The 11,579-nt window shown below is 40.0% G+C and overlaps 1 protein-coding gene across 3 annotated transcripts; it reads right to left on the reverse strand.

The window, feature by feature from the left end:
* Nucleotides 1-249: 249 nt before the first annotated feature.
* Nucleotides 250-10,293, reverse strand: fam78ab (family with sequence similarity 78 member Ab). 3 transcript variants are annotated; one of them, XM_037752475.1, is made up of 3 exons: nt 9,112-10,292; nt 8,713-9,016; nt 250-951 (listed from the first exon to the last, which is right to left on the reverse strand). In XM_037752475.1, the coding sequence occupies exons 2-3, from the start codon at nt 8,973-8,975 to the stop codon at nt 426-428; spliced, it is 789 nt and encodes a 262-aa protein (XP_037608403.1). In that variant the 5' UTR covers nt 8,976-9,016; nt 9,112-10,292; the 3' UTR covers nt 250-425. The 3 variants fall into 3 exon arrangements, with proteins under 3 accessions (XP_037608403.1, XP_037608404.1, XP_037608402.1); XM_037752476.1 differs by having other exon boundaries at nt 9,747-10,290; XM_037752474.1 differs by having other exon boundaries at nt 8,713-10,293.
* Nucleotides 10,294-11,579: the final 1,286 nt, after the last annotated feature.

Consider the following 11,579-nt stretch of genomic DNA (forward strand, 5'->3'; position numbering starts at 1 on the left):
CATGGTCATGTAAATACTTAAAATGCACCCACACTCACAAACCCCATATCACTTGGCCCAAACAGCCAAAATATAAAACTGAAATATAAAAACAAAGAAATTCTCTTCATTTTTGCAATGACTTCGTTTAGCACAGTGCGACCCGACCCGGTTTGAAGGTAGAATGGTTGCAGTTTGTTCGCTCCAGTTCCAAAAAGTGTGCTCAAGCCTCCACCTCAGAGCAACAGCTGGTCTTTTTCTCAGAGCTGGTTTGCCTGTTTTTCTCTCTGTCTTTTTTTTTTTTTTTAAACATAAGAGAGAAGAATATAGAGGCAAAAAAAAGAGGGAAAGGGTTAAAGCGGTGAGAGCTGGTGATGAGCAGGAACAAAAGAAATAAGAGATGATACTGTTAAGGTATCCAAGGCCAGTCTGGTCAGTGAAACAGGTCAGTATTTGGGTGGGATGACCACCACGGGGTCACCGTTCTTTGGCCGCCACATCAGCACCTGGGCATCGTTGGCGTTGGGCTTGACCGTGGCGTTAGAGGGGATGGACTCGTTCTTGCCCAGGATCTGGGGCTGATCCTGGGACACGGGCTCGTTCAGAACGGCCCTGTGACCCAGAGGTTTCTCCGGGTCCACGTGGATGTGAAGCCGCATCCTCCAGCGGATTGTCTGCAGGACGAGTGTCTCTGAGGTGGCCTGGTTGATGGCCACAAGCCAGGTCGTAAAGCTCTGGTCTCGGCGGATGCTGCTAAGCTGAGGCACGTTGCTGTCGCTGACGGGCACACCCCAGGTCACGCTGGGGTAGAAATTGTCATTCATACTAACAGTGAACTTGCTGTCCTTCTTGGTGGGGCCTACCACAGTGCATGTCTCCGTGGTGTTGCCGTACCACGGGTAGTTCACCCCATCCGAGTCGCTGATGGCCTGGATTTTGCCCTCACGCAGGTCGGGGAGCTCCCAACTCGACCTGGAGGTTGAGAGTCACAGATGAGTATTTACCCAGAAATGGAGCTCATAGTCATTAAAGAAATAGTGCGTAACATTTCAGGGGATCTTTTCATTAGTGTACCTGAAAAGAATCGTTCTGTTCTCGCTAGCTTAGAATGAGCCCTTCATATCTACATAGGAGCGGGTCCTCTTCACGGAGTCTGCCATGTTGCTCTGCCATGTTTCTACAGTAGCCCAGAACGGACAAACCAAACACTGGCTCTAGAGAGAGACTTTTATGTTACCTGAAGGCCACCGTAGTTCTTCGACAAGTGGTAACGTGAGCCGCACAGTGCAAAACCGTGGTACCGCCAGCCGTCATCTGATTTCCATTGCTCCTAAATTTGTGTTATTATAGTAAGGATGACCTCTGAGCGAGGCAAACGACGTTGCCACAGTTTTGCACTCGGCGGCTCACGTTACCCCAGTCTTGGTAAGGGTGGAGTGAGCGGAGGGGTACTCAGTTGGTTGCAATCTGCAACCATACCACTAGATGCAAACAAATCCTTCACACTGTACCTTTAAGTGGCTGTTGAGATTAAAGGATAATTGCACTTTGATACAAATTTGGTGTTTTGAGCATAGCTTTGATCATCATTTTATCGGTTATGATAACTGACGGGGCAAGAAACATGATCGAACAACAACAATCAAGCCAGTTTTTATTTAAACCACTTCCTTTGCAGTGAAATGTTGTGTAATAATGCATTATTGCACAAGAGAACTGTATGCACGTACAAGTACAGTGACCCAAAGTTGAACCAGGAAGTTGTCTGTAAACTGAGATGTATGTTTACAATTGGCAGTTTGGACCATATTGCCTTTGTTTTCTCTTCGAGGTACATTGTAACACATAAAACTGAATGAACGTTATGTTTTGAACACAAACAGAAAGGCTTCTTTAGGTTTAGGCAACAAAACTACAACTTTTTTTAGATTTAGACAACAAAAACATCATGTTTTTGGTTTCAAAAGTGAAAGTGAAACTTAACGCTTCTGAACACAAAGACAACTACACGTTGTTGGTTTCACACACGAAAACCCTGGCCTCATGCTGTCTATACTACAACGCCTGACTAATGTCCTACAGTCGCTGGAGTTGGCTGTCGTGCTGTTTTATACTTTCTTTCGGTTATCTGCCATGTCAATAGATGATAAAACCTACTATTGGGTGTAGTAGGCCCCTATTGGCCCAAATCTATGGTGCTTATAGCGACCGATAACGCACATTTAATGGCCTGACAACAGTCTAATCAACTGTCTTTATAGAGATGTCATCATTTCTATTACTGATATAAATCATGGCCAAAAACTACAAAAATATAACCCGTTGTAAGAATTATCCTTTAAATTCATCTCTGGCACACTAAACCAAACCAAAGGATTCCTCGTGTAAAAAGCTCTCCCGTCTAATCCTTCCTGTATAAATAGCTGAGAATTTGCATCTCAATAGGGTGACAAGTCTCCTTCTTGATATCATATCCAGCACACATGACAGACACAAGGAGTTGACTCAAAGCCTCACAGCTGGAGCTTTCCGACAATTTTCTGCGGAGGAAAAGTACAATACAACAATAAAATATTGTGACACACACAGCGGGCGACACTGAATGGCTGGAGTGACCTGCTGGCACCTCTGGTCTGTCCACCTATGGATTTTCCACCCGCAGCAGGACTAAGATTACCTTTCACTCCCTGAGGCTGAGGATCAGTAGGACAGAGGAGATAACAGTGTGATCACCAGCCCCATGACTTACTGCCTGCTCGGCCTGGCCGCGCATTCTGATTTATGTATTCACCCGGGGGGTGAGATTAGCATGTCATGCATGATAATAGCTGGCCCTTGTGTGTGCGTGTATACATTTCTGTTCCGGAAAATCACTTAATCCTCTCAACTGATGCATCCAAAACAATTTGCAGCAATTCTCCACTTTGTCAGGAACTCAGAAAATATTTTAACAGCAGAGCAGACTGCAGACAGACAGGTACGATGTGAAGGCGTCTACCCGCTGAGGAACTTTGATCATGAGTGGTGAAAGCATTGCAGAGATATGGCTCACTTCCTGTTTGTGTCTTCACTGCCGGCTTTGTCACAGCCAAATAGTCTGACATAAGTGGTGTGAGTGTTTGCGACAGAACCGCAGGGAGGTTAACAACCATTCACTCAAAAAAAAATACTCAACTGCCTCGCATTGTGACTGAGCATGTCAGTTAGTGCAAATGGTGCATGCACTCTAGCACAGTGACTCCCAACCAGGGCTACTTTTAGCTCAGGGGAACTACTGTAGCTGCCACGGGATTATGATTTGACTAAAGAATAAACATATATACACATATTGAGTGAGCTATAAAATTAGTTAGCAAGTGAGCAGAGATGTCTAAACAGTTAGCTCAAAGTAATGGATAAATGGCTGATATATATAGCTAACATTAAAAGGAATATAGACAGTTCAAACAGTTAGCTACACTTAGCCTATTGGAGAAGTGGTTGAACTAATTAGCTAAATGGATAAATGGCTGAAATAGATAGCTAACAATAAAAGGAATATACTGTTAATAGTTCAAACGGTTAGCTACACTTACTAGATATGTGGTTGAAATAGTTAGCTAAATACTGGATAAATGGCTGAAATAGACAGCTAACATTAAAAGGAATATTAACAGTTCACACAGTTAGCCAGTTTGCACTGACTGGATAAGGGGTTGAGATAGCTAAATAATGGATAAAGGGATGATACGTCAAGTTTCTGCCACTGGTAGTACAAATGCAAACTTGACCAGACTACAACACAGACAGAACGCTGATGGTTTAATTGTATTGTACTATACTATAAAAGTGGATATTGTTTGAAGAATATTTTTAACAATATCCACTTTTATAGTGTTAAAAGTGCAATGTGTAGGATTTGGCGGCACCTAGTGGTGAGGTTGCAGATTGCAACCGACTGAAACTTCTCCCGTGTGCCCAGCGTGTAGGAGAACTACGGTGGCAAACGTGAAAACGCGATTGGTTTGTCCAGTCTGGGCTACTGTAGAAACATGGCAGCCGTCTCCGTGAAGAGGACCCGCTTCCTATGTAGTAGATATAAACGGCTCATTCTAAAGTAACGCAAACTCGATTCTTATTTTCAGGTTATTGTACACTAAATAAAATATACTTATTATATTCCATTTCTGCAAATAGATCCCCCTAAATTTTACACACTGTCCCTTTAATCGTGTAAAATAACATCCAGTTTAAAGTCAGTTCAAATGAACATTTGGAACATTTTGGATCATGACTGGTGGTGTTGATGAAGCGGGTACTTGAGTTTATCTGACAGGGATGTCAAAAATTTGGGAACCACTGCTGTAGTACACGGTTCAATTTCCTGTTCACCTATTATTATTAAACCTTCAGTGATTGTTATAGGCCCTGTGTTCTATAAATCAGAACTGAAAGCTCTTTAGCAAAGGTTTGACTGAACCAATATCATCTTAAGCCAAATTCACCACCACATGTTAGAGTATAACAACCCTCTTGAAAAATGCATCCAAAAGATATCTGCTGTCTTTCAACATATTGTGAAGATTGCATGTGTTTTGGACAGAAATCTTAATGTAAGTTGATTTCACGGGCTGAAATTGAGCAGACGATGTGTAAAAGGTTCCAAAGCTTTAGGTCTGATGACAACACGAGGATTATTAAAAACTTCCTTCATTGAGAAATCGTGTTTCTACTGAGCCACACAGAAACACAGCTCATATCCTGTTTCTGCAACATTCATTTTTCATTTGCATGTTGCGGGCAAATTGGTTTAGAGTATCAGAATTCTGTTGATAAGATGCAGTAGCAGATGGCGAAGACTGGATCAACTTTGTAGGAGTAGAAGTGAAGAAAGACGGTGCCAATGCAATTAACTAATCAATTACAGCATGCTTAAGCCTCACCACCTGTATGTGTCGTGTGTAGACTACCACACTGCTCTATCAAGAATATTGGCAGCAAGTTCTGTGCGCAAAATTAAAGTGGACATATCATGAAAAACTCCCTTTTTCAGTGCTTGTGCACATACAGTACATTTGTGTATCTGGAGTGTCTACCAACCCACAAACTGTGAAATAATCAATCAGTTTTTGTGGGCTGCCCAGAAAACATGTGAACAGATTTGACACCCCTTCCTATGTCACATGCAGCCTCATTAGAATACTGTATATCGCCAAACTACCTTTGTAAAGGTGCACCATATTTTTCTTGCGAGCTAATCAGAGCAGACAGGGCTTTTTCGGGATTGGGTTTTAAAGAGACAGACGCTAAAACGGAGCGTTTCAGACAGAGGGTGAACACATGTATATTCAGACAGACAGTATGAGAAAAATAATGTGTTTTTTGAACATTAAATGTTCTAGTAGAAACCCTAAATACAAGTATGAACCTGAAAATGAGCATGATATGTCCCCTTTAATGTTAATGACTAGGGTTAAACTTCATTTTAAGAAACATTATAGCCAAAGCAAATTGCATCAAACTCTTACAACAGATCTTTTTTAGTTTCACTTCTGCCACACTTCCTATTTTTAGCGCCTTCAAATTTTTAGGGTAACACAAGAGGCCTCATGTAATCACACATCGGTATGTGTGACTGCCTGCCTGTTGATAAATACACACACACACACACACACACACACTGCTCAACCCTAGAAGTAAAGCCATTCTAAAAAGACGGCTATACAACAAACAGGGAGGAGGAGAGACGATGAATGTGTCCAGAATCCAGAGCACGTCATCCAAAGCCAACAGAGAAATCCTCCACATTACCGTCCTCAGCTGTTCTGTCCAATTACAGCACGCCGAAGCTTTATTGCCATCAAAGAAACTACTTAGTATGAGAGCCTCAGCAGTGAGAGCAGACTCATCTCTCGCATCCTAAAGAGCGGCTTCAAAAATGAACATCAAGAATAAGTGGCCTCAATGTGGTTGTGAAGTTTAACGACTTTAATAATGGCGTATACGATGATATATAGAGAAAAAAAAAATTTAAGTGTGTGAGCTACGTGGGATAGAATGTAATGTAGACGCTGCACAAAGGGGGGATTTGCGGGTGGGAGCATTCAAGCACCCCTAGTGCTATATATATATACATGTATATGTGTGATCACTCTTCTTCTTTGTCAGTGTGGTTTGTCTGTATTTACCATATGCTGACATGATTTTGGAGATTAATTATATTAATTGCATGTTTGTTGTTTTCCTGCCTTTAGAGTTCAAATTCAAATTCAAATATAAATAAGCTTTATTGGCATAAATGTTCAGGTTACATTATTGCCAAAGCTAAATTACATATTAATGAATAATTACATTTCACAAAAAATAATCACAAAGAGTTATGAGTTATGTTCTTAAGCACATATCATATGTGAAGGTGCTGATTGCCGTTGTTCTTTAATAGCTGAAAAATGCTGCCAAGTGACATTTAACCTAAAATGTCCCACTTTTGTGCCAGCGTTTGTAATTTAAGTCTGTTTCAACGTCCGTTCGCGATATTTTGCATCCCGTTTGGTAATTAATGCAATCTTTTACACCTTGAAAGATAGGAGAAAACTACCTCTAATGTGAGCCCAGTCAAGTACACAACACTGGGAATTAGTCTCCAATGTTATGTTTTGGGCTTTTTATGAGACGTGTATGACCACATGAATTTCCCCTGGCAGGACAATAAAGTTGACCTTTGACCTTCAAAGTCAGGAGCTCTTCTACTTTTTGTCTATTGTGTTTCAAAATTGGACGTTTTTTTAATGTGTCTATGTTCCTTTTATATGAACGGTACATCACTAACAAAAAACTTGACAAAATGGCACGACAACTCATCTTCAGCAGGATAAAAAAAGTGAATGTTCAAGCTCGGATGAAAGAAGCAATTACTGTAACTAAAAATGCAGTCTACAAAAGGCATTGATCATAGTGGATTTTTAGAAAGTAACTGAGGACTTTCTCACTGTCTGTCTCTCTCTCACACACACACACATGTAGCACCATACTGGGTTGGGGTGTTGGGGAGGGGACTATGTCTCTAATCTTAGACGTGCAGCCCTCAAACATCCTTTCAATGTCTACAGATAAAGCATATTCTGGGTCAGCGTGTGGTTGCCCACTACAGGATATAAGAACGCTATTTTTCTAACATTTGTACTTATAGCACACATAGACACTCCTACTGATTTCCTTAAAGCTGAATTTGCTCTTGTTTATAACGCAAAATAACTGTATAGACAAGCGGGAGGGGGGGTGGATCTGAAAGGTCAAAGCAATTATTTTCCATCACAATGTCCTTCTCTCATATCTGTCAGGTTTTGAAGTACTTTGTAGCCTGCAGGCACGCAGCCACAAGCCCACATACTGTAGATAACCGAGCAACATTAAAGTTCACTTACAGACAAGTCAATTTACTTACTCTACTTATCTTCCTGAATACAGATGTTAATATTTTCATTGCACGACACAGACTGATGCTGGCGTTCAACTGGGCATCCCAGATGCAACCATAGACAAGTTTCACTACTTAAAGGAACAGTGTGTAACATTTAGGGGGATCTATTGACAGAAATTGAATATAATATTAATAAGTAGGTTTTCTTTAGTCTATAAATCACCTGAAAATATGAATCGTTGTGTTTTAGTTACCTCAGAATGAGCCGTTTATATCTGCATACGGAGCGGGTCCTCTTCATGGAGCTCGAGTGTTACTACAGTAGCCCAGAACGGACAAACTAAACACTGGCTCTAGAGAGAGACATTCGTGTTTTCCCGTTTTCGCCTACTCGCTTTCACACATGAGAAGTTTCACTTGGTTGCAACCTTTACGAATATGTTCACTGAACAATAATTTTAGCATTATGTCTAATACAAAAACAGGAATGCCAACACTGGCGAGATGAGTGCCTAACATGCTTGAGTTCAAACTAACTTGAAGTTCTCTATTTTGGGTGAAAGCATTTCTCCAAAAGTGTCTCATGTTTCAATCGGAGTCGGATGGTATAAACAAAATATATGTTAACATGTTTACATGTTCCAAAGTACTACATAACTACTTATGTGAACTATAGATTAAAATGTTAATTGATTAGTCGATCAACAGAAAATTAATTGGAAACTATTTTTGATAATAGATTCATGCTACACATTCTCAGGTTCCAGCTTCTCAAATGGCCAGATTTGTCATATATGATAGTAAACTGAATAACTTTGGGGTTTTGGACAAAACAGGACATTTGAAGACGTCACCTTAGGCTCTGAGAAGTCGTGACTGGCATTTCTTCACACTTTTTTTGACATTTCATAAACCAAAAAATGTATTAATAGAAAAAATAATTGGCAAATTAATCGATATTGAAGTGTAATTGCAGCTCTAATGTTAACTTGTTTCTGTAACACATGACCATAGTCTTGAGGAGGTAAAGGATAAAAAAAAAAAAAAACATTTTCCAAGTAACCAACTTTGATTTAAATTATATAATCTGATTTGTGGCATAAATTATGAACCTAACAGAGCCCCAAGGGCTTTATTTATCAGTTTTAAGGTTCAATATGCCAAAGATAAAGCATTGCACTTCTCTTGTTCATTTAAAGAATGAATGTTCCTCATTATTCCCGGTACATGAGTCTCAACCAAATTCCGGCAACACATGCTCATCATGATGATCGTCAAAGCCTGACAACACAGTAGAAAAAAAAAAGAAAAAAAAAAGCGCCCATGATACTTACATCCCTTTGCTTCCATATGTATTGTAGAACTCCATGTGGTTACAGGCTTGAATCCAGCCGATGGTCCACGTCTCTTTACCGGCTACTGGTGGCACCAGGACCCGGGCGTGAGCTCTGAAGTGCGGCGTCCGGTAGCGCAGGACCACACTGGAGGACTCGTCGATGCTGGTGGGGTTTGGGTCGATGGACGTGTTCACCTCCTGGACGACGACACTGTCTCGGAAACTCTTGGGCTTACACCTGATACTCTGGATGCAGCCCATCGCATTAAAGAGCAACACAATCCACAACAACGTCCAGAGGTCTGGAGGAGAAGAAAGGCGCATGGAAACAGCAAGAAAATCACCACATCAGGTGGATCCACATCATGATTTCCAACCAAAAAAAAAAAAAACTCACCAGATTAAAAAATGTCTATTTGTAGCAGACTGTCTCATAAAAAAAGCCATGCATCTTTGATGCAAAACTTTTTAGAAAAGAAGAAGAAGACAGACCTAGAAGATCTCCATATTTGTAGGGCGCATGCTTTCCGGTGCGTAAAACGCAACTCCATCAAACAAGTGCAGGTGCAATAAGTTTCCTTTCATCCGTGCACTGATGTTTCCAAGTCATTGCCTCCTAAATGCGCTTTTTTACGCAAAATGACTTGACCTTTTGGCAACATGCATCCATTGGAGAGGTGCGCGTAAAAGGTTCATGAGATTAATAATTAACAAAAACTACTAATGTTACACCTTGGCGTCATATTCTCTCTCTTGTGTGATTCTTTATGTCATTACCGGCTATATCTAAAGGCTAATAATGCTCTTTATGTCCAGCTGGTGACAGGAATCATAATCAAAAAGAATGCACATTGCACACTCACAATGCTCACACTATGTGGAACAGCCTTGTGCATTTAATCCACACAATAAAAAGTACAATTTAACTGAACGTTTTTCATACATGTGCGGATTAACGGCTCATGCAGTGCAATTGCATGAATTGTGGTTTATTTCTAGGGGACAAAAAACAACATGCAAAAAGAAGTCTACCTATAAAACAATTGACTGGAAGGTGTCCAGTGTCTTCGGTGTCTCCAGTGTCTTCATTTGGGTGAGATCCTGGAGAGATCCAGTGCGCTCACACAGTTCTTCGGTCCGAGAGGTAATTCCGTTATCTCCTTCACAACCGGCTCCCGTTATTTCTGCCCTATACAGATGTAAATGATCTCACCGTCCCACAGAGACAGAGAGAGGCAGCATTTCCACAATACTAGTCCAGTTGGAGACGGAGCGCCGCAACCTCCAAAGGACACCACCGGGTCAACTTTAGCACCCATTCCACCGGATCCATTCTCACATTTAAAAAATAAATAAATTAAAAATAATATATTGCGCCTCTGAAGGGAGAGCTGCAGCTGTCACATAGTGTGAAGCAGCCCGACAGAGTCCGGTCCGGTGTGTGTGTCTGGATGCGGTTCAGCCTAGATTCCAGCTCAAGCTGTCATTTGGTCTCCGGTCTCGTCCCATCATCGCTGCTGCCTCGGCAGGTTCACCCCGCTACGCATTGCTCTATTTCAGCTGCCTGCCTGTGAGAAAGCAGCTTTATAAGTCTCTCTGAGACGACACTTCCGCTCTGAGCTGCGGGCATGCTGGGAAATGTAGGCGTAATGTAGAGGATTTCAGCCCCACAGAGAGATGAGATGAATCAGCAGGCTGCGACCTCTCTGTCTGTGATGAAGAGGATGAAAAGGATGTGTTGTTGTGGCATGTTGACCGTTGACCTATTGCTTTACGCATGCGCATTCAAACAGGCGAATAATAATAATGATCATTTTATTTCATTGCAATTTATTTATCTGTATTCTATTTTATTGTATTTTAGTTTTATTGTTTTAATGTATTTTTTTTTCCTTGCTGTGAAGCACTTTGTAACGTTGTTAAGACAAGTACTATAGGCCTACAAATATAGCTTATTATTTATTTATTTTTACTGTCTTGATCACATTCATTTCACTAATTAACTTGGAGATAAATTAATAATAACTTGATTATTATAATTATTATAATTATTATTATTATTAATTATAATAATTATTAAAATTATTAAAGGTTATAGTCATAGTGTAGCAGTGGCATTTTTACTGTCTTGAGCACATCCCCTTCACTATATGATTTTGAGATAAATTAATAATAACTATTAAGATTATTAAGATTATCATTATTTATTCTAATTATTAAAGGCTATGGTCGTAGTGTAACAGTGCTATTTTTTACTGCCCTGATCACATTCCTTTCCATAATTAACTTGGAGATAAATTAATAATAACGTTATTAACTTGTGATTATTGATCTATTTTATTTTGTTTATAGCCTACGTATTAAAATGTGATATTGAACTGTAATTTAGATTTGGCAAAACAAGGTAACATCAACACTCATGCCAATGAATTTAATTCTTTATTTGACTTTATAAAGAGCTTTCGGGGCAGGCTGGATATTACTGAAATCAGTAACTTTTATGTAATCAATAATCAATATTGTCTGTGGTCTGACAATCAGATTTTTATTAACATGGTGTTTGTTTCTTCCTATAGCTGCCATGTCATGTGAAAAGTAGCTTTTCTTTTCAGGGATCAATCAAGTACCGTATAGGCTATTCTACAAAAAAACAACCAAAAATGTATATAAGATAAGATAAGATAAGATAGAACTTTATTAATCCTGAAGGAAATTCTTGTGCGAGAGATTGCTCTAAAATACAACAAAATTGCAACAATTTCAAGCGTATAAAATACAAGTGTATAATATAAAAAAGTACTATTTCTATCACCAGTGCCTAATAGAATAACAATTAAGTAAGATACATTTAGTAAAATGAGTAAA

Source organism: Sebastes umbrosus, chromosome 19 (assembly GCF_015220745.1).
Source record: "Sebastes umbrosus isolate fSebUmb1 chromosome 19, fSebUmb1.pri, whole genome shotgun sequence".
NCBI lineage: Eukaryota > Metazoa > Chordata > Actinopteri > Perciformes > Sebastidae > Sebastes > Sebastes umbrosus.